This window comes from Podarcis gaigeae (genome assembly GCF_964106915.1).
Source record: "Podarcis gaigeae genome assembly, chromosome: 6".
Classification (NCBI taxonomy): domain Eukaryota; kingdom Metazoa; phylum Chordata; class Lepidosauria; order Squamata; family Lacertidae; genus Podarcis; species Podarcis gaigeae.
The window spans coordinates 89874552-89898472 of NC_139682.1; the positions used below are offsets into that span (position 1 = coordinate 89874552).

At 43.8% G+C, this 23921-nt stretch overlaps 1 protein-coding gene across 1 annotated transcript in view; it reads left to right on the forward strand.

The window, feature by feature from the left end:
• The window catches only part of HMCN1 (hemicentin 1), a 302952-nt gene that overhangs the window by 223587 nt on the left and 55444 nt on the right, over positions 1–23921 (forward strand). Inside the window, exons 65-75 of the mRNA XM_083743631.1 lie at positions 2657–2781; positions 6222–6405; positions 8298–8395; positions 9597–9875; positions 12708–12904; positions 13308–13389; positions 14944–15080; positions 16285–16426; positions 17895–18039; positions 20919–21046; positions 21987–22143. Of these exons, the coding sequence (XP_083599757.1) occupies positions 2657–2781; positions 6222–6405; positions 8298–8395; positions 9597–9875; positions 12708–12904; positions 13308–13389; positions 14944–15080; positions 16285–16426; positions 17895–18039; positions 20919–21046; positions 21987–22143 (1674 nt within the window). The remainder of the gene's footprint in view (positions 1–2656; positions 2782–6221; positions 6406–8297; positions 8396–9596; positions 9876–12707; positions 12905–13307; positions 13390–14943; positions 15081–16284; positions 16427–17894; positions 18040–20918; positions 21047–21986; positions 22144–23921) is intronic.

The window sequence follows — 23921 nt, forward strand, 5'->3', positions numbered from 1 at the left end:
TGCCAGAATAGTGGGAAGACCACTGTTTTTTTCTGGGGGTACTCAAGAGTACACAGTACCAGCACCATTTTTTCTAGAACAAAAGCACTGCTTTTTGCCCCAAAGAGCCAATGTCATCACAAGGTGGTATTAAAATCGGCTTATTTTGTTCCAACTCCCTCTTGCAAACCAACTAACCTGTCTTACATTATTCTTTCTTTGATGCTTCTCTCTGCTGCTTTTGTTGTTGTTGTTTAGTCGTTTAGTCGTGTCCGACTCTTCATGACCCCATGGACCAGAGCACGCCAGGCACTCCTGTTTTCCACCGCCTCTCGCAGTTTGGTCAAACACATGCTGGTAGCTTTGAGAGCACTGTCCAACCATCTCGTCCTCTGTCGTCCTCTTCTCCTTGTGCCCTCCATCTTTCCCAAGATCAGGGTCTTTTCCAGGGAGTCTTCTCTTCTCATGAGGTGGCCAAAGTATTGGAGCCTCAGCTGCAGGATCTGTCCTTCCAGTGAGCACTCAGGGCTGATTTCCTTCAGAATGGATAGGTTTGATATTCTTGCAGTCCATGGGACTCTCAAGAGTCTCCTCCAGCACCATAATTCAAAAGCATCAATTCTTCAGCTATCAGCCTTCTTTATGGTCCAGCTCTCACTTCCATACATCACTGCTGGGAAAACCATAACTATACGGACCATTGTCTTTGTCCATGGAGTTTTCTTGGCAGGGATACTGGAGCGGCTTGCCGGTTCCTGCTCCAGGTGGATCACATTTGGTCAAAACTCTCCACTATGACCTGTCCATCTTGGGTGCCCTGCATGGCATAGTTCATAGCTTCTCTGAGTTATTCAAGCCCTTTCGCCATGGCAAGGCAGCGATCCATGAAGGGGATCACTTTTATTCCGGCACAATCTTCCTTTCTTCTGTCTCCCTTTCTCTCTCTCTTTTTTTTTGGTATATAATTTTACTAAATTTTCTGTTTTACAATTTAAAACACTCATTTTACATCCTTGAGATATCAATGGCTTCCCTTCTTCTCTTTCCATGGTTCATTTTACATACCATAAATCCCTGCATATTTTGCAAAAACTACCATTCAGTATTCCAATATTGCATCCATCGGAACTTGTTCACACTGTTGAATTTATCTTGATGCTGCCAAACGTTTTCAGCCGCACACAATTATTTCCCATATATGCAGTAAACATTTTCCACTCTTCTCTCAACGTATTTTTTTCTTGTTCTCTTATTTTGTATGTTAAGTCTGCGAGTTGTGCATATTATGTCACCTTAAGTTGCCACTCTTCTTTAGTTGGGACCTCGCTCGTTTTCCATTTTTGGGCTAACAAACCCTGTCTCCCCTTCTCAGCTTCCCTACTTCTTATATCTCTGTTTCTCACACTTAATTCTGATAGCTAGCATGAACAGGAGGACAAACTGGCTCACTGCTTTAAGGATGGTTATAGGTGGGGAATTTCAAACACTTCAAGCTGGGTGTGTTTAGCCTGGAAAAGAGGAGAGGCAGAGGAGATATGATTGTCATCTTCACATGGATTCGAGTTACAATAAAGGAGTTTCGACTTAACATCAGGAAGAACTTTCTGACAGTAAGAGTGGTCAGTAAAATGGATTCCTTCGGAAGCTTGTAGACACTCTTTCACTGGAGGTTTTTAAGCAGAGCTTGGATGGCCAACTGTGATGGGTTCTTTAGTTGAGATTCCTGCATTGTAGGGGGTTGGACTAGATGATTCTCAAGGTCCCTTCTGTCGGAACTCCGTTTGACCGAGCCTTTGAAATCGCCTCCAGTGTGTTTAATGACCTCAAGCATTTGATAAGGCTCCAAGGCACATTCTTCAATCAGCAGAGTTCCCAGCACAGGGAAGGATGTGACACTATGAGCTACATTGTAAAGAGTTTAATTTACTAGCTATGCACAGAGCAAAGAAAAATACATCCTCTCCCTGTGAGAGCAGAGAGCAACAGAACAAAGGAACAAAGGAAACAGGAAACCACTAACATCAAATCCCGTCTCCCCTCCGGAGAGACTCCAGTAGTATGGAATGCCAGGAATGTAAACAGAGTCCTGTGACTCCACGCATCTGCACAGTGATAAGAACAGAAACTAACACCTTCCAACTCAACAATTCTATGATTCTAAGATGCAATGTGGTCACTAGGCATTATTATACTCCAGGGGTCGGCAAGGTTTACTGGCCATGGGCCAGATCACTCCCATGGAGATCGTCCGTGGGCCAGACTGGTGCAGTGTAATGCCGGAAATTGCGTCTGCGCATGTCCGTGGCGCCGAAAATTGCTTCTGCGCATGTCCAGACGCCGGAAATTGCAACTGCGCAGAAGTGATTTTCAGTGTTTGGACATGCGCAGATGTGATTTCTAGTATATGCGCGTGCACAATTTTTAGCGCTGCTCGGTGAGTCTCTGTGCTGCGCCGTGCTGGTTTAGTGCAGCGCAGGGGACTCACTGTGGGGGCGGCTTGTGGGCCGGTAAAATGGTCTTCGTGGGCTGCATCCGGCCCATGGGCCGCACATTGCTGACCCCTGTTACACTCGGTTTACTGCAAATCTCGATTCCAGCTTATTTCTCTCGGTCTTGAGATTAACATCCTAACTCAGACGCTTCTAATTATTCCATTTTCTGTGATTCCTTCTTTTAGCTTGGCTCCAGATGGCAGCTTGCTCAGTATTGTTGGAGCCCTGACAAGTGATGTAGGGAAATATACTTGTGTCGCTAGCAACCCTGCAGGGGAAGAAGACCGAATTTTTAATGTCAATGTATATGGTGAGTATTGTTATTAAGTGGTTTTTTTTTTAGCATGATAAGGTTAGAAGCACCTGTCTTATGATTCTCTGAATGAGTTTTCTTTTTTGACCAACCATGATTTGCCAATGTTTTTATGTTGATTTTATTCTTCACCTTGAAATATTTCTTTTATAAAGGTGCAGATTATAAACAAACAAATAAAAATTAAATCTGCAGTGTAAAGGAAGACGAGCTCATAGAAACACAGTTATTTTGCTAATAGTAACGTTAACTAAACAGGCTTGGGGAACTGAGCAATATGGCTGGCTAATGTAAAGATCTCTGGGGCTTAAAACTATGAAGAATTTCATATAGCTCATAGGTGCTCCAGGTGTAGGGTAGGTGAGCGTGGCTTGTCCAAAATTGCTTCACGGGCCAAATAGGGAAGCCTCAGCAGACCAAGTTTGGCCCATGGGCTGTAGGAGATTATTCACCCCATGTTCTAAGAGGACAAGCCCAGGAAAAATGTATGCTCAGCCACACAACTATGCGATCCCATTGAACCTTAAAGGGTGTGTGTGTGTGTTTGTTTGTTTGTTTGTTTGTGTGTGTGTGTGTGTGTGTGTGTTTGCGTGTCCCATTGCCTGGAAATTCAATGGAAGTTTTAAAATTACTAAAAGCTTTCAGTCTCAGAGAATTGAGTATGCTGAAGACTCATTAACATATTTGTTAGGGAAACACAAAACAATCTTTTGTACAATCATAGTTTTATCCTCCCAACTTATAATATATTTTCCAGTTTGATTCTTGAGATTTCTAGATGTTCAGCTGTGGTGAGAGAAAGCATCAAATAAATTTTAATAATAATAATTAATGACAACAACAACAACAACAACAACAACAACAACTAATAATAATAATAATAATAATAATAATAAATGATAATAATTAATAATACAAGTTGCCAACTTCCACTGCATGGTATTCTACAGGAAGTCAAAGTAACTGATGCTTTTCTGATCCAGGTTTTTCAAAAGAAAAGCCGTTTCCTGACATTTCATTAATATTCATTTAATTGTATCTATAGGTCAGGCTGAGCTGAGTATTTTCCAGCAAACATTTTTTGGGAGAGGTGTGAGAAAAGGTTTCCTAAAAGATCCTAACAGCTTCTCATTCTGCACCAGTTTGCTGCTGTTCTCAGTCTCAGAAATGCCACCGCTTTTCTTCCTAGTTGTGCTGGTATTAACACAGCCAACTATGATGAGTGAGGACAAATGAAGCCTATTCATAGTGAGGGTAGATCTTCTTGAATAGGCTTTCTTGGAATGTTCAGTGGAGAGCATTCAGTGCAGCTGCCAAAGCAAATTAGCCCCTGGTAGTGTGGGTTAAACCACAGAGCCTAGGACTTGCCTATCAGAAGGTCGGTGGTTCAAATCCCCACGACGGGGTGAGCTCCCGTTGCTCGGTCCCTGCTCCTGCCAACCTAGCAGTTCGAAAGCACGTCAAAGTGCAAGTAGATAAGTAGGTACCGCTCTGGCAGGAAGGTAAATGGTGTTTCCGTGCGCTGCTCTGGTTCGCCAGAAGCGGCTTAGTCATGCTGGCCACATGACCCGAAAGCTGGACGCCGGCTCCCTCGGCCAGTAAAGCGAGATGAGCGCTGCAACCCCAGAGTCGGCCCTGAATGGACCTAATGGTCAGGGGTCCCTTTACCTTTTAGTGCTGCCAAAAGTGTTTTTGAGTGTGATGCATTAAACATTTTCTGGGTTCTCTCTCTCTCTCTGTGGATCATATACAGTGGTACCTCGGGTCAAGTACTTAATTCGCTCTGGAGGTCCGTACTTAACCTGAAACTGTTCTTAACCTGAAGCACCACTTTAGCTAATGGGGCCTCCTGCTGCTGCCCCACCGCCACTGCACCATTTCTGTTCTCAACCTGAAGCAAAGTTCTTAACCTGAAGCACTATTTCTGGGTTAGCGGAGTCTGTAACCTGAAGCGTATGCAACCTGAAGCGTATGTAACCCGAGGTACCACTGTAACATATAAATGTACCTATTCCTATTTAACACTGTGCATAGACACATATGCTGAATAACTGTGACTCTTGGATGGTGCCAATTTGTTATGGAAACTGGCTAGTCTTGGATCATTCTCTGGAGAGCAGAGTAGTCTCCAAGTACATTCCTCTCTTTAGCCCCTTTCCTCCCAGCCTCACTTCTCCCTTTCCTGGTGCCTTGGGACTGTACCAAGATCGGACTGCCTATGGGTCAGCGTCCATGCATTTCTAAGAAGTGTGTGAATTGTGGTTTCCGAAAAGCAGAACTCAGCGGGCCATGGTTGCACCGCGTAACTGCAGGGTCCAGTTGACTAACATCAAGACACAGTAGCTATCATTTGTGCTTCCTTTGATGGCCGAAGCAAGATCTGTTTCTGGCCACAGACACAATTATGTGAAAGATTTATAAAGAAATTCAACATGACTTGCGATTATCTGGCTAAAGGAATAGCATCCTCAAGCATCCTGACTTTCAATAGTGTTTGGTTTGGAACACTGTGGGGAATGTCTTCTTGGATTAGGAAAGTGTTATTACTTCCATCTTCGGGTTCAGCATAAGGTGAACTTCATCAGGAATTCTTTTTAGCATCTACCGTTTAACATATAAGCCTGGCCAATACAGTTCTCAAACTTGGTTCTCAAACTTAATCCGTTCCAGAAGTCTGTTCCAAAACCAAAGCGTTCCAAAAACAAGGCACGCTTTCCCATAGAAAGTAATGCAAAATGGATTAATCCATTCCACACTTTTAAAAACAACCCCTGAAACAGCAATTTAGCGTGAATTTTACTATCTAATGGGACCATTGATCCATAAAATGAAAGCAATAAACAATGTACTGCAGTCACACAGTCAATCCATCAGTAGCTGAACTGGGTTCCACACAGTCACAAAAGCAAAGTAAAAAAGCCGCAAAAACAAAAACGCTAAATAAATAGCAAAAGCACTCAAAACGGAAGTGTGGCACTCAAATCGGAAGCATAACACTCAAAACGGAGCACATTTGGCTTCTGAAAAAGTTATCAAACCAGAACACTTACTTCCGGGTTTGCAGTGTTTGGGTTCCAAGTTGTTTGAGTACCAAGGCATTTGAGAACCAAGGCACCACTGTACCTCTGTTCATATTCTGAAGCCTCCATCCTCTTCCCTTCACCAGAGGTACCCAATTTCAGATGTGGTGCCCAAGATCTGTATAAGCTTTTAACAGAAGTCCCACATGACCCCATTCTTAAGCTGTTTTCTATGTTGCTCCTGTCACTAAATGGCTTTTTTTTCTATAAACCTTTTTTAAAAGATAGTTACATAGTTATACTGATATTACTCTGTACTGTTTTAATTTGAGTATAAAATTTGTTAGAGGCAAGGTGAAACTACTGGGAAAAATAAGTTGTTTGTTTGTTTTTGCTGCATTTGGTTACAAAATTTAGTTCCACCCACTATAATTAACAATAAAGATGAACCCGAGGCTCTAACTGTGCTGCTGGAGACTTCAATAAACATTGAATGCCAGGCTGTGGGAACTCCACCACCGCAGATCAATTGGCTGAAGAATGGGCTGCCTCTCTCTATCTCCACACACATCAGGTTGCTTTCAGCTGGACAGATTCTCAGGTAAGGTACCAGTTCTTTCAGTCCACTCTTGCACATTTTATGTAAGAAGATCTTACATAAAAGTAGGCAGCTGAAAGTTAAATCAATACAATTGTTATTTTGTGGCACTTGCTTTCTGCATTTCATTCAATCCAGATCATGGGTAGGCAAACTAAGGCCCAGGGGACGGTCCGGGAATTTGCATGTTTTTACATGAGTAGAATGTGTCCTTTTATTTAAAATGCATGCCTTGGTGTGGGGCCTGCCTGGTGTTTTTACATGAGTAGAATGTGTGCTTTTATTTAAAATGCATCTCTGGGTCATTTGTGGGGCATAGGAATTTCTTCATTTCCCCCCAAAAATATAGTCTGGCCCCCCACAAGGTCTGAGGGACAGTGGACTGGCCCCCTGCTGAAAAAGTTTGCTGACCCCTGATCTAGATGACCGGCCAGCATCAGACCTATTTAGTTCAGTGATGGAACTACATGTTACTCCTTCAGTTCTTCCTCCTGGTATCTATTTTAGAAGTCCTGGAAAACTTCCAGGGCGAGTGTAAGGAGTGAATTTCGTGCTTAACTGGCTCTCAAGTAGGTTTTGTCAAACATAGCCAGTTTCTCTCCAGACTCCCTTATAATAGGTTTTGTAATATTGGCTGCCCTCTTCTTAATGGCAACGAACCTGTGGGAGACGCAACCTATCCTGAGATATACTTTGGCAGACCTTTAAAGGAAAGCGATGCTTCCTAGTAAAAAGGGATCAGGGGCAACTATGGAGAATTTCTACATCTCATTCTAATTCAAAAAGGGTATCTGAATGCTATTGTGAAAGGGCCATCTTCAACCAGTCTTACAAATTGCAATATGTTGTAGGAAGAAGTTTTCAGAGGCTGATTCATGTGGTTTAGAGCCTGTATCTCTGTCTCTGTCTCTGTCTCTGTCTCTGTCTCTGTCTCTGTCTCTGTCTCTGTCTCTCTGTCCCTGTCTCTCTCTCTGTCTCTGTCTCTGTCTCTAGATAGAGAGCCAGTGTGGTGTAGTGGTTAAGAGCAGTAGTCTTGTAATCTGGTGAACCGGGTTCGTGTCGCTGCTCCTCCACATGCAGCTGCTGGGTGACCTTGGGCCAGTCACACTTCTCTGAAGTCTCTCGGCCTCACTCACCTCACAGAGTGTTTGTTGTGGGGGAGGAAGGGAAAGGAGAATGTTAGCCGCTTTGAGACTCCTTCGGGTAGTGATAAAGCGGGATATCAAATCCAAACTCTTCTTCTCTTCTTCTTCTATCTCTATCTCTCTCTCTATCTATCTATACGTGTGTGTGTGTGAATATATATATATATATGCCATTCTTTCGTGCAAATCTTTCTAGAATGACAAAAAGCAGAAATAAATACAAAATTAAAGCAATAACTAGAAGAATGAAGCAGCAGAATAAAACGAAACATCACAAGGGTCTTAACAGAATTAAAAGGTGCTGGGAAGTTTTTTTTTTTTAAAAAAAAGGTATTCACTAGGCACTAGAAAAGCATGAAAGTAGATGGTAGGAGAGAATTCCATCAGTTTTCCATTAAATAAATGCATGTTCTTCACAAGGCTTCCTCAACCTCGGCCCTCCAGATGTTTTGAGACTACAATTCCCATCATCCCTGACCACTGATCCTGCTAGCTAGGGATCATGGGAGTTGTAGGCCAAAAACATCTGGAGGGCCAAGGTTGAGAAAGGCTGTTCTACACTTTCCTGAGACTCATTATCCATGAAGAAGCCATTAAAGTCTACAACAGGCCTTTCCCAAACAACAAATGCACCACACATTCATAACTTCCCTGCAATCCACTAATTCGAAACTGTGTTGTCCAACAGACAGAATAAAATGCTTTGTATTGTGACCATTTGAAAAATGCTTTGTATTGTGTCCCTTCCAGAATTGTAAGAGCACAGATAGCTGATGTTGGCATGTACACATGTGTCGCCTCCAACAGAGCCGGTGTGGACAACAAGCACCATAGCCTTCAAGTTTATGGTAAGCCTCATTCTCTATTGCAAAGTTAAATTGTAAACTTCCCCATGAATTTCAAGTCCTATGTACATATGTACTACTTAACATTTCTGTTCTGGACCTGAGTCAAATGCACCCCCAAAATGCCTCACAACTTCTATAGTGTCTTTCTTCTCAGAACCTCTTGTTTTCTTTATCGGTTTCAAGCTTTAAGGTCTAAGGGTTTCACTTAAAAATTCAGTCCCCTTCTCAGGGTCTCTTGAGGAAAGAGATGAAGAAGCAGACATGCTAAGGAGGCGTGCTATTTTCATCCCCATCCTCCTCCCACATAATATTTTGTATAATTTTTAATTGAAGGGCTTTTCATATTATATTTCAGCAATCATGTTACAAACATAAAGTTTAAAAGCTGTTACCTCTTCAGCATATTCTTCCTGTTCAGTATCTTCCCTTCCTGTTGGCCTGGTTTTGGCCCTTCAGAACAATTTGCCGAATACTTTAGCGCTGAGCGGGGACCGTGTACCTTGTTAAACATTGTTTTCATGTTGAAAAGCTCTTATGTGTCTTGTGAACACACTTCTTTTGTTGGCATTTTCATTTCTGTCTGTTCCTTGTGTTCTGCAGCTCATTTGTCCACCTTGCTATTGTGGTGACCCATGCTATGTTGACACGGCTGCTCCAGATTTTGAGGGCCCTTGGGAAAGATACCTTTAATGGGCTCCCTCCCTCTGGTAATCTGCCCCCTCAGCTCCCCATACCAGAGCCCACCCCATTCAGGAGGGTTCCCTTACCTTTGAGAGAGCCTTTGAAAGGGGGTACTGGGGGAGGAGGGGGCAGGAAAGTCACCCAACTCTTCCACTGGTGGTTCTTAGGATCCATGCCAAAAAAATACAGTTTAGTTGACTAAAGTTTTGTCTTGAAATATATGCATATATATATTCAGTGAATGCCATACATGGTACCTCGGGTTAAGTACTTAATTCATTATGGAGGTCTGTTCTTAACCTGAAACTGTTCTTAACCTGAAGCACCACTTTAGCCTATGGGGCCTCCTGCTGCTGTCGCGCCGCCAGAGCATGATTTCTGTTCTTATCCTGAAGCAAAGTTCTTAACCTGAAGCACTATTTGTGGGTAGCGGAGTCTGTAACATGAAGCGTATGTAACCTGAAGTGTATGTAACCCGAGGTACCACTGTACTTGGAACCATTGTGTTTTCTCACTGCAGTATCACCAAGCATAGACAGTGGTGGAGGAACAGAAGAAGTAACGGTTGTAAAAGGGAACCCAGTCTCTTTGGTGTGTTCGGCTGATGGAACACCAACCCCTAATATGTCGTGGCTTAAAGACGGCCAACCTTTAAACTTCGGTTTCCACGTGTCTCTGGAAAACCAAGGAATGGGTCTTCACATAGCGAAGTCTGAGACTGATGACACAGCCAGATACACCTGTATAGCATCTAATGAAGCTGGGGAAGCCAACAAGCATTTCACTCTCAAAGTGCTGGGTAAGGATCCTTAACTCTTTTTTTTTTGTAATTCAGTCTGACCAGGGAGACTTGGCGACTGAACTGAAGAGGTAAAGGTAAAGGGACCCTTGACCATTAGGTCCAGTCGTGGCCGACTCTTACGGTTGTGGTGCTCATCTCGCTTTATTGGCCGAGGGAGCTGGCGTATAGCTTCCAGGTCATGTGGCCAGCATGACTAAGCCGCTTCTGGCGAACCAGAGCAGTGCATGGAAACGCCATTTACCTTCCTGCCGGAGCAGTACCTATTTATCTACTTGCACTTTGACGTGTTTTCGAACTGCTAGGTTGGCAGGAGCAGGGACCGAGTAACGGGAGCTCACCCCGTCACAGGGATTCGAACCGCTGACCTTCTGATCGGCAAGTCCTAGGCTCTGTGGTTTAACCCACAGCACCACCCGCACCCCACTGAAGTGAACTGAAGAGGTTCTAGTGTGCTATTCTAAAAACAACAACCAAAACCTACATAACACTGATTGGACCCAGAAGGCTTATCACAGCTATCGGCTAGCCACTACTGGGGGGGGGGGTATGGGTGTGGCTGGGACATGGGTGGCACTGTGGTCTCAACCACTGAGCCTCTTGGGCTTGTCGATCGGCGGTTCGAATCCCCGCGACAGACTGAGCTCCCGCTGCTCTGTCTCAGCTCCTGCCAACCTAGCAGTTCGAAAGTAGACCAGTGCAAGTAGATAAATAGGTATCGCTGCAGCGGGAAGGTAAACGGCATTTCCATGGGCTCTGGTTTCCATCACAGTGTCCCGTTGCGCCAGAAGTGGTTCAGTCCTGCTGGCCTCATGACCCGGAAAGCTGTCTGTGAACAAACGCCGACTCTCTCAGCCTGAAAGCGAGATGAGTGCCGCAACTCCATAGTCGCCTTTGACTGGACTTAACCGTCAAGGGGTCCTTTACCTTTTACTGTCTTGATAACCTCAAGGCTGTATTGCTGAGCTGCAGTGCATTTCTACTGGGGCTGTTGTTGGTACAAAATGCTGTAGCTAGGCTGTTTTGGGGGAGAGACTACTGAGAACATGTTGCACCTATTTTGAAAGAACTGCACTAGCTGCAGCCAAAGCAAAGGTCAAGGTACTTAGGTAGACCCTATACAGCATGGGACCTAGATATTTTTCTGAGCACTTTCTCCCATATAGGCTTCCTGTATGTTTAGAGCCAGGGAGAGATACTCTTGACCGTTCCACGCTTAGCTGGCATTCGTATGTGGCAAGAAGGATAGAGCTCTCAAGCAGGCTGATTGTGGAACTTCCTCCATCTTCAAATATGGCTGATATGGGTCTCACCCACACTTAGCTTTAGCTCTGTGCTTTCTAGGCACAGTCAAACCTCAATTGCGAAACGTAATCCATTCCAGAAAACCGTTTGACTTCTGAAACGTTTGATAACTGTAATGGTTATAGGGGTTGCTCATGCGTAAGTTGCCGCCACTCCTGGCTAGGTTGCCTGGTTAAACCTTTTCTGTCTGGACAGCCCTTCACTTCGTGGCTGTTTCAGTCGCTGGCAGAATCCGTCAGTGGGCGTTTCTTGAACCTCTTCCAGCAAAGAAGTTCTTTGATGCCAAGTCTCCGCCTACTCTCCCTGCGCGGAAGTCTTCTGCGCAGGGAGAGTGTGGGCAGCGGAGGACCCGTGCTCTCCCCGCTGGTCTCCGGCAAGAAGTCCTGGAGCCTTCTCTTCGATTCCCCCATCTGCCCCCCTTCACCCCTGGTGTTACGCTGATTTCCTTCCCCAGCTGATGAGCTGCCTCTCTTCCTGCTGGGCCCTTCTCCAGCATCGCTTTGGAGCCTTGCCTCTGCCTCTAGCTCCGATGGCAGTTCCCTGACAATAACCAAGGCACGGCTTCCGACTGGTTGCCAGAGCTTCTTGCACTCAAGCAGAAGCTGCGTCAGAAATGAGATAACAAAATGAAAAAAACCTATTTAAATACACTTTCCCAAAGAAACCAGAAGCATTTTTGCTAGGGATAACAGGGGATGAATTAAAAAAGGAAGATTACAAACTATTAATGTATGCAACGACCGCCGCTAGAATCTTAGTGGCTCAGAAATGGAAATCCCAAGAAATCCCAACTTTAACGGAGTGACAGACAAAAATGTTTGAATATATAGAATTGGCGAAATTGACTTATAAGATTCGGAACCAAAAAGAAGCAAAGTTCCAAAAGGGTTGGAGTAAATTTGTTGAATATATACAGAGTAATTGTAAGAATTTAAAAACTGTAGCAGGATTAATGTAAATCTTGTGATGTGGATGGAGTGTAAATAAGAAACTGTAAGAAAAGATTTGAGACATGAAAACCGTTGAAGGGATGGAAGGAAGTCTGGGCGCAATAAGGCGCAGGGTAACTAAGAACATACAAATTTTTGAATGTAAGAGTGTATTTTATTTGTTGTTGTTACAAAAAAGCAATAAAAAGTATTTGGGGAAAAAAGGAAGCTGCGTCAAACATTCAGGTTCCGGAAAACGTTCGAAAACCGGAGCATTTACTTCTGGGTTTTCGTCATTCAGGAGCCAAAATGTTCGAAAACGAAGCCATTCGAAAACCGAGGTATGACTGTACAGGATCCACACTTTAAAGCTCTGTGTTCATGCACTCTCTTTTTTTGCCCCACCACTTTCCATGCTCTTTAATGCTGAATCGGAACAAATTGCAATTTGGGCTTGCCAGTCTTAGGTCCAGTCTTAGGAGTGATTCATACAACTACAGTGTCAGAATTGCTTCTTCATGTCTTCTTCCTAGACTGCTCCATTAATGTTTGGATACATTCGTTTTGAGTAAAATTATGAAAGTTTCTTCTTCCGCAGAGCCCCCTCAAATTAATGGATCAGGTCATCCTGAAGAAATTTCTATAGTAGTAAACAAACCACTGGAGCTCTTCTGTATTTCCGATGGCATTCCTATCCCCAAGATCACATGGATGAAGGATGGGCGCCCAGTGCCCCAGACTGATGATATTCGTATCCTGAGAGGGGGAGAGGTCCTTCGGATATCTAGTGCTCAGGTAACTGTAATACAACCATTCAGTTGTGGCCAATCTGTCCCTGCCCCCTTCCATTATTTTCTTGTTCAATAAGTCTCAAATCATCTCAAACGGAATTCAGTCAAATGTTTGAAACCTCATTGAAATCCAGGAAGAGTGTCCAGAATCCTTTTAATCTTCCAGTTTATCTTCCTTTCTGTATTCTGACATTTCGTTTGTTGTCAGTTCTGCTTGTCTTCTCCCTCCTTCCCTTTCTGCCACATATAAAGGTAGACACACACTCTTTCTTCTTCCATCCATGCGATTGTATTTGTGCAGCACTGATTAATGGGCAATGTAGCCAAAATGGTTTTCCAACTACTGCCATTATTTGTGTTTAATTCGAATTTTATCCCTAACTGAGCTTGTCTGGGTGTTCTTGCAGGTGGAAGACACTGGAAGATACACATGTTTGGCTTCAAGCCCTGCAGGAGACGATGACAAAGAATTTTTAGTAAGAGTACATGGTAAGGTTAACTGAAGAGAAAAGAGTACAGTAGTGGGGGAGAAATCTCTAAATGCATTGCATTGCTCAGTTTTCACCCACCTGTTTCTAAGGCTAGATATTGTGAAACATAACAGCCCTGGAAAAGGCAGAAGAACACAGAATACCACTTCCAACTGGGATTTCTTGCTTTCTACTGAAACTGATTTATGCCTCTTCAGAAGAGAGCAATAAAATAGCCTAACTTGCCTGTATTCAGTAACAAAGATCATCCAATAGAAAATGTGCCGACACAGCTTGTGAAGGTTAGGAATGCTCCACAGTACACAAATATCAAATTCACATCGGTTTGGCCCATAGACAGCACTCTAGAGCTCTGTTTATGTGACCACCAGGCAAATATCCAAAGTGTCTGTGTTTTTCAGAAGTCCTTTCTTTCTCAACCTGCCTGAAGTATCCTTGGTGGTGGTGGTGGTTTGGTTATGAGTTTGAATAGACTATGCCCAGTGTATGTGCGGTAGAGGTTTGGCTGCATATGCATTACGGGGTCTGCTGACACAGGATCACAAGGCCTTTAGACCCGCCTTCCTCAACATGGTTGCCTGCCACTCATCTCTGAAATACAATACCCATCAGCCCCAGCTAGCATGACCAATGGTCAGGGGTGGGAGATGATGGGAAATGTACACGGTACCTCTGGTTAAGAACTTAATTCGTTCCGGAGGTCCATTCTTAAGCTGAAACTGTTCTTAACCTGAGGTACCACTTTAGCTAATAGGGCCTCCCACTGCCACCGCACCGCTACCGTGCGATTTACTGTTCTCATCCTGAGGTAGGTAAAGTTCTTAACCCGAGGTACTACTTCTGAGTTAGCGGAGTCTGTAACCTGAAGGGTTTGTAACCCGAGATACCACTGTAATCCAAAATATTTGGAGGGCACAAGGTTGGGGAAGGTTGCTTTAGAGCAAACAATTATAGAGGGAACCATTATACAGATCAAATTATCTTGGTTGAGAACATGCTGGAGAGGTAACCAGTATGGGAGATTCGCCAATCAATTAAGGCTGTTCTACACAAACATCATGTGACAGTTGTATGGGCTGAATTGGTTCATGCTGGGAGAATCAGTCCTTGGGGTATGAACCTGAGCTGAACCAGGCTATATAGATCTAAACTAGAACTTTGAATTAGCCTGGAAACTTAATTGGTAGCCCGTGCAGTTGTGTCAGAATTAGTATTATATGTTTGAACTGTTCTACCCCAGTCAACAATTTGGCCACTGAATTCTACACTATCTGAAGTTTCAAAACCATTTTCAGAGGCAGCCACATGTATAACACATTGCTAAAACCCAACATAGTTGTTATTAGAGTATAGGCAACCAAAGTTAGCCACGGAATACATGCCTCTTGTACAAAGCATGACCTTCATTTTGAGAATTGCCTATAGGAAGCGTAACGTACCTTGAGGTATGCAAAATTTCATAGCAGCTAGAGGTTCATAAACCTTTGGCAACTTCCTGCTAAGTAAATTAATTTTTCATTTACCATTATTTGCTATGATTTTTCTCTGACAGTTCCCCCTAATATTGCTGGCACAAGCAATCCTCAGAATCTCAGCGTGCTGCAGAACAGGCAGATTATACTGGAGTGCAAATCAGATGCAGTGCCGCCTCCTACAATCACATGGCTCAAAAATGGGGAAATTATGCAGGTACGTGTTTTTCCCTTAAGAGTTGTTGTTCTCAGTCTGCCCCCAAACCTTTCACAGATGCTCAAACTGCATGCATAGTGGTGACTGAGGTTTGAACCAGCCAGGAGTGTTCCTGCTTCCCAGTTGCAGATTATTTAATTTTATTATTTTATTATTTTATATTTTATATCATATTATTTTATTTTCATCCTGCCCATCTGGCTGGCTTTCCCCAGCCACTCTGGGCAGCTCCCAACAGAATATTAAAAATAGAATCAAACATTAAAAACTTTCCTAAACAGGGCTAGTGTGGTGTAGCGGTTAAGAGCGGTAGACTTGTAATCTGGGGAACCGGGTTCGCATCCCCGCTCCTCCACATGCAGCTGCTGGGTGACCTTGGGCTAGTCACACTTCTCTGAAGTCTCTCAGCCCCACTCACCTCACAGAGTGTTTGTTGTGGGGAAAGAAGAATGTTAGCCGCTTTGAGATTCCTTCGGGTAGTGATAAAGCGGGATATCAAATCCAAACTCTTCTTCTTCTTCTACCTTCAGGTGTCTTCTAAAACTCATATAGTTGTTTATTTCCTTGACATCTGACGGGAGGGCGTTCCACAGGGTGGGCACCACTGCTGAGAAGGCCCTCTGCTTGGTTCCCTGTAACCTCACTTCTTGCAGGGAGGGAACCACCAGAAGGCCCTCAGAGCTGGACCTCAGTGTCCAGGCCAAGCGATGGGGGTGGAGACGCTCCTTCAGGTATATTATTTATGTTTGCATGGGCACCCACAGACAGGGAGCCTCGTGCATGTAGGTCTGATACCTACAGTTTGTACATCTCGATTTTATGGTGCATAGTCTGCATGAATAGTCCATGTGCATTGGGCTTTACATATGGAGATCCCATCAAAGTGAAGCATATGATCTACGTTCCCACCCCACCCCAGTCTGAAACCAGGGCATGGTGTTGGGGGAATATGACGAAGCAACCTTTCTGAAGCTAAGCAAACCTTGGTCTCGTCAGTGCCTGGATGGCTGACCTTTGGGATCTCATGTAAGTCCTCTTGAGTTTCATGATGCAAGAAAGGCGGACTACAAAAATACCTGTGCGCTGTTCCTCACCATTACCACCAGATTCTCACGGTATTGCTTCCCATCTTGTGAGCAGGTACATTGTTGATTCTGTACCTTGGGGGGAAAATAATTTCAACTTGTGGAAACTCTCTTACCAGGCAACGGCCCGGGTGCGCATCTTGTCTAGTGGGAGATACCTTCAGATCAATAATGCTGACCTAAGTGATGCAGCAAGCTACACCTGTGTGGCAAGTAATGTCGCAGGCCAAACTACAAGAGAATTTGTATTAGCTGTAAATGGTAAGCAAAGGAAACGTACTCCTACGCAAGCTTTGCATGGTTGATAACGTGAGAGAATGCCAAGCGCATTAGTAAACATTGCATCGGGACACAGTAACCGTTTTATTTCATGGTGGAAATAATGTTTACACACCAGCCATTTTTGACCACAAATGCATGTGGCAACAATACAGTTTTGTGACTCTGAGATTGTTCCTTTATTCCTTGAATGAAAAAAAAGTGACGGAGTTTTCGTTGGACTCCATCACTTTATATGAGGGACTACACATATGAATTTATTTACTGCATTTATATATGGCCTTTCTGCACAGGCACCCAAGACCGTTTTGCAATTTTAAAATTTAGAATAAACAAAGGCTACAAACTGTTCTTAGACCAACTTCAATCTGAAAACTCTCCTGTTCTTCCAGGGCTATGCAGGAAATTAAGAGTACACCCCAGCAATGGTCTATTGATGTTTGCTTTTAATTTCTGTTTGCTTTTAACTTTTTATGATTTTATGTTTTTATGTTGTTGCAAACCACTCTGATATTCTTTTATTTTATTTTTTGTAATAATATTTTATTCATTTTTCCAACAAATACTTTTTTTACTCAACAAATAACTTTTTATAGAGACTAGAAAGGGTTTCCAGTCTTCTTTAAAAGATTCTAAATTTGTATATTCTATGACTGTCGTCAGTTTTGCCGTCTCTGCATATTCCAAGGTGTTTATCAACCATTCTTCAAGGGTGTTCTCTCTTCCTACCATTTCTGTGCATAAAGAATCCTTGTTGCTGTAGTCCCATACATAAATACCATTGAGGCTTCCTTTGGTAATATTCTTTTATGAAAAAGCAGTATATAAACATGTTTATAAATAAGTAAGTAAGCTCCCTGACCTGTACCTATTTGCTTCTGCCTTCCCTTAAGTTTAGTCACTGATTGTCTCCAGGGGTAGAAGGTAGGGTTAAATTAACCATGCAATATAGGCCTAAAGGTGGTGCTGTGGGTTAAACCACAGAGCCTAGGACTTGCCGACCAGAAGGTCGGCGGTTTGAATCCCCGTGACGGGGTGAGCTCCCGTTGCTCGGTCCCTGCTCCTGCCAACCTAGCAGTTCGAAAGCATGCCAGTGCAAGTAGATAAATAGGTACCGCTCGGGCGCGAAGGTAAACGGTGTTTCCGTGCTCTGCTCTGGTTCGCCAGAAGCGGCTTAGTCATGCTGGCCACATGACCCGGAAGATGTACGCCGGCTCCCTCAGCCAATAAAGCGAGATGAGCGCTGCAACCCCAGAGTCGGACACGACTGGACCTAATGGTCAGGGGTCCATTTACCTATAGGCCTAATATCAAATTCTATTAAATGAAGCAGAGTTTTAGAAGATGGTTTTGCATCCAACCCCATGTGTTCAGGGATGGCAGAAAATCCCTTGTTTAATGGAAGGCTAGCAGTTCTTCTAATACTTCCTGGAATTCTCCTTTTATACAGTTGCTCCTACAATCAAGGGTGGTCCTCAGACCGTGGCAGTGAATATTAATATGTCTGCTGTCTTGGAGTGTGCTGCGGAAGGCATACCAGCCCCAAGAGTTTCATGGAGAAAGGATGGAACCCTTTTTGCAGAAAACAATGCAAGGTAATGATGAGTTGGAGGAGCAGACAGAATCTGTGTGTACACACCATGTTTTAAAGCACCACCCTCCCCAGGTTCTGGGAAGTAGCGCTGAGAGGGGTAAACTACCATAAACATGATTCTTTGGGGTGGAAACTGTCAGTTTGCATTTCTTGGCGCAGAAAGTATTGATCTAGAGATCTTTCTTATTCTACTGGATGGGGCAAAGAGTCCACCTAGAACAGCAACCCTGTTTCCAGGGTGGAGCCAGTGTGGTGCAGTGGTTAAGAGCGGTAGTCTCGTAATCTAGGGAACCGGGTTCGCATCTCCGCTCCTCCACATGCAGCTGCTGGGTGACCTTGGGCCAGTCACACTTCTTTGAAGTCTCTCAGCCCCACTCACCTCACAGAGTGTTTGTTGTGGGGGAGGAAGGGAAAGGAGATTGTTAGCCGCTTTGAGACTCCTTAAAGGGAGTGAAAGGCGGGATATCAAATCCAAACTCTTCTCTTCTTCTTCTTAATTCAAGAGGGTTCTGGAAGTTTCTGTGTGTGGAAGAAATAAGCAGAAGGTTCATGATGTTTGGGTTATTCCTTCAGAGAAGCTGAGTAAATTGTCTCTGTTATCTCCACTGTCAAGGTCATGCTGGCTATTATAAGAGGCTAGAAGAAGCCTGGGTTTCACTTTCTCTTTGTATCTCACTTCCTTCTGGTGTGGTATTCTTTATATAGTGTAAAGTTTTGGTCTTATTATAAGTTACTATACGTTGAAGTTAAGTCTGCTGCAACTGGATTTCTTAGGGACAATGCCAATCCTGAATGTTTTGGATTTGTGACCATTTGCCTTCAGTAGCAGTAAAGATCTCCTGGATGAAATTTTAATTGCCTCTGGTCTATTTTGGGGGGATCCTGCAACGTGTTTAAGTTTTTACTCGGCTAACTATACGTCAGAGATCTGCTCTGGATTAATATTGGGTAGAATTCTATGACTTTAAATTCTTTGCTTTAAATTCCACATGCTGGTGACAAATAGGGAGTGGTTGTTCCATTCATTCCCTCCTTGCCAGCTCCCCAAAGGGATCTGGCTAGCAGCCATGGTTGGAAACAGGGTTGCTGGCCTATGTGGACCCTTTGCCTCATCCAGTAGGGCAGAGGGATCCAGCACTATGACCAATGGTCAGGAGTGATGAGTGTTGGGACTCCACAAATCTGGAGGTCACCATGTTGCAGAAGCAGGAGTTATTAATCCTTAATAAAGTTTGATTACCTTGGACTAATGGTCAAATATACCTCATTGTTATTTTAATTTGTTAAAAAATAAACTGGGGCCTGTTTGACTCAATTTTTTTTAAAAATATTAATAAGGTGTTTTTATTTACAAGTGCAGGGACACAGGTGGTGCTGTGGGTTAAACCACAGAGCCTAGGGCTTGCCGATCAGAAGGTTGGCGGTTCGAATCCCCGTGACGGGGTGAGCTCCCGTTGCTCAGTCCCTGCTCCTGCCAACCTAGCAGTTTGAAAGCACGTCAAAGTGCAAGTAGATAAATAGGTACCGCTCTGGTGGGAAGGTAAACGGCGTTTCCGTGCGCTGCTCTGGTTCGCCAGAAGCGGCTTAGTCATGCTGGCCACATGACCCGGAAGCTGTACGCAGGCTCCCTCGGCCAATAAAGCGAGATGACTGCCGCAACCCCAGAGTCGGCCATGATGGGACCTAATGGTCAGGGGTCCCTTTACCTTATTTACAAGTGCAGGTTGGTTAATTTATGTGATTGGCTTCAATGGCTTTTCTTTTTGTAGTATAAGAGTAGATGTCAGGGACTGGGCAGAGGAGGAATGGTAGAGTCCGCCTCCCCAGCCTGACCTTCCAGAGAAGAAGACAGTTCAGAATTACAACGGGGTTTGAGGGAGATCACAGCTCAGAGGCAGATGAGGGGAGAAGCTGGGAAATAATGGGAGAAGAAGAAGAAGTATCACCAGAGGGGCGACAACTGATGGACACAGTGTCTTTAGAAAGCATTCCAGACCTCCCCACTTTCAGAACCTGCAGAGCATTGAAAGTAGGAGAGCAAGGAGCTCAAAGGCAGAGGACACTTCTCAGCACCCATAGTGATGACACATGAAGGAGAGGGTGGAGATTGACTTGGGACAACGCCATTATTCCAAGAGGCTATATTCCCAAGCCTCTCTCTGTGAATATTGAATAAAAAGCAGTTGGTAAGGACTTTTCCTTGTCTTATCCGTTCCTGGCAACCTGCTCTTGAGGTTCCTCTGCCGCCTGACTGTATTTTTCACTCTATAAGACGCACCAGACCATAAGACGCACCTAGTTTTTGGAGGAGGAAAACAAGAAAAAAAATATTCTGAATCCCAGAAGCCAGAACAGCAAGAGGGATCTGGCTTCTGGGATAGCCACGGGAAGCCTCTCCCAGGCAGCAGGTGGAAGGCTCCCCCTGCCTGGAAGAGGCTATGTGTGGCTGAGCTGCCCTCTGTCCCTTCCCTCACCTCCCACAAAAGCCAGGGATAGCTGCATGAAGCCTCCGCAGGGCAGTGGGGTGAAGGCTCCCCGCTGCCCTGCGGAGGCTTCGCGCGGCTAAGCCAGCAACTAGAACAGTGCTCTCGCTGTTCTGGCTTCTGGGATAGCCGCGCAGCCTGCATTTCCTCCCTAAGACGCACACACATTTCCCCTTACTTTTTAGGAAGGGAAAAGTGCGTCTTACAGAGCGAAAAATACGGTAATCTGATTTCAGCATACTACATCTTGACGCAAGGACTTGGTTCAAAGACGGGCCTCCCTTTCTCCTGAAGCTTCCAAATCGCTCCTTTCAGCATCCATTAGAAAAAGATCCTGTGAACGGGGAGATTATTGTTGTGCGTGTCTGTGTTTTGAATCTTCTGTGTCTTGTTTTAGATATTCCGTGTCAGACAACGGATCCCTTCATATACATTCAGCACATGTTACCGACACGGGGCGCTATCTTTGTATGGCAACTAATGTGGCTGGCACTGAGCGCAAGCGAATTGACCTGCACATCCATGGTAACTGCGCTTCTACAGATAAGCATACGAAAGAAGAGTATATGTGTTAACAGTCTCATTTCCCTTTATCTGAATAAATGAGATTGCTGGTCTTTGTGTTTGTTTGCTGTTTCTCCCAATGCCATCTTCCAGATAAAATCTGTCATCTGTATCATGAACATGTCAGTTTGCATTTCTTGGTGCAGAAAGTATTGATCTGATGTGTAGAGATCTTTCCTATTCTAATTAATTCAAAAGGGTTCTGGAAGCTTCTCTGTGTGAAAGAAACAAGCAGAAGGTTCCTGTTATTTGGGTTATTCCTTCAGAGAAGCCGAGTACAGCTGGTTTAAACTGGCTCTGTTATCTCTTCCTGTCAAGGTCATGTTGACTATAAAAGTAGGGCCAGAAGGACCCTGGGTTTTACTTTTTTCTATCTTTTAAGTTGTATTCATTCAACTAGTTTTTATTATTGCTTGTTAGCCACCCTGAGCCCGGCCTTGGCTGGGGTGGGCGGGGTATAAATAAAATGCATTATTATTATTATTATTATTATTATTATTATTATTATTATCTCCTTTCTTTCCCACTCTGTGGTGTTCTGTATAAAGTATACTTAGTGTTAAGGTTTAGTTTTATTAAAAGTTATTGTAAGTTTAAGTTAAGTCTGCTGCAACTGGATTTCTTATGGACAGGGCCAATCCTGAATGTATTGGATTTGTGACCATTATGCCCATTTGCCTTCAGTGGCAGTAAAGCTCTGCTGGATGAAATACAATTGCCCCTGATCTATTTTTTGGGAATCCTGCAACATGTTTAAGTTTTTGCTCTGCTGACTATACATTGGAGTTCTGCTCTGGATCAGTATTCAGTAGAATTCCATGACAGAACATTCCCTGCATTCAGATTGTTCCTTATCAGTACCTTGATAAAGTGTGTTTGTGTGTGCGCTTTTCTCCACTAGTTCCTCCATCTGTTGCTCCTGGGCCTGGCAACATTACAGTAACTGTGAATGTTCAGACCACCCTGCCATGTGAGACCACAGGGATCCCTAAGCCAGCAGTAATCTGGAAGAAGAACGGACACCTCCTTAATGTGAATCAGAATCAGAACACATTCAGGTGAAATATGCTATCTCTGTTGTTTGTGTCGAGCCATTAGCGCATGGGTAGGCAAACTAAGGCCCGGGGGATGGATCCGTCCCAATCGCCTTCTCAATCCAGCCCACGGACGGTCCGGGAATCAGTGTGTTTTTACATGAGTAGAATGTGTCCTTTTATTTAAAATGCACCTCTGGGTTATTTGTGGGGCCTGCTTGGTGTTTCTACATGAGTAGAATGTGTGCTTTTATTAAAATGCATCTGTGGGTTATTTGTGAGGCATAGGAATTTGTTCATCCCCCCCAAAAAAATAGTCCGGCCCCCCACAAGGTCTGAGGGACAGTGGACCGGCCCCCTGCTGAAAAAGTTTGCTGGCTCCTGCATTAGTGCATACACTGCACTTTGTTGAGAGAAAACCAAAAAGTGCTCATTCAGTATGGATTTTGGCAATTGGGAATTTATATTTTCCCATTTGTCTTGTATCTGAGAATTGCCTAGAATCAACCCAAACAATTGCAACAAACCCTTCATTAAAGGTATTTCGAAGCAATCGGTCACAGCCTTTGGCAGTGCTTTGTGTCTCTTACTCTTATTAGACAGCTTAATAAAAACTGCCTTGTCAAATTGCTTAGAATCCTGAAGCAACTTTCATTCAGAAACTTCATTATGAAAGTGCATATTACACCTCGGCACTGTTAGATGGCAGCTGCAAAGACCACAGGCTGCTTCTGGTTTCTGAATTATTTGGGGGATGCTTTCGCGTCACATGATGCCAAAGAGCCTGGCTCTAAATTCCAGGCAAGGTACTCATGCCTAGGTAGATAAAGAGAAGCCTAGACTCTTTTTTATAAGTTTGTTTTTCTTAAAGACTGGAAAGGAATTTGTTGGGATACAGTGGTGCCTCGCAAGACGAAATTAATTCGTTTCATGAATTTTTTCGTCTAGCGAATTTTTCGTCTTGCGAAGCACGAAATCCCATAGGAATGCATTGAAAATCAATTAATGCGTTCCTATGGTCAAAAAAACAAAGCCAAGAGTTTATTAAGTGCTCTTTAAAGTCACACATACTGTAAAGAGCATTTCAAAATTCAAACCCAGATTTTTTTTAAAAAAACAGCAGAGTGGCCCAATGGTCACAGAAAATCATAAAAATGCAGGGAAAAAACACAAGCTTCCAGATTCTTGCAAACCCCTCCCCAACTGTTCCCCCAGCCACCCAGCACACAGAAATTCAAATCCAGATTTTTTTAAAAAAACACAGCAGAGTGGCCCAATGGTCACAGAAGCTTCCAGATTCTTGCAAACCCCTCCCCAACACCAAGTCCTTGAATTCCAAACACCCCAACCCAAAATCCAACCCCCCCCCAAAAAAAAGTTTTAAAAGTTTAACTTACCAAATGGCTGCAAAAGAAGTTTTGGAAAAGCTTCAAAAATCACCAAAGTCCAAAAATCACCAAAGTCTTTAAAAACCTCAAAAAATGCTACTATGTACATTGCGTTCTATGAGTTGCTCCTCAAAGTCAAGTTGCAACTGTATTAATGGTGTTAAGAAAAAGGAAACAAACTTGCAAGACGTTTTTGTCTTGCGAATCAAGCCCATAGGGAAATTCGTCTTGCGAAGCAGCTCAAAAAACGGAAACCCCTTTCGTCTAGCGAGTTTTCCATCTTGCGAGGCATTCGTCTTGCGGGGCACCACTGTAGGAGGTATAGGATAGCCCCTCTGAAAATCCAAGCCAAAAATAATTTTGGATTCCAATCTATGTTCTAATGCTTATTTTTAGGTCTGCTTTGCAGCCAAT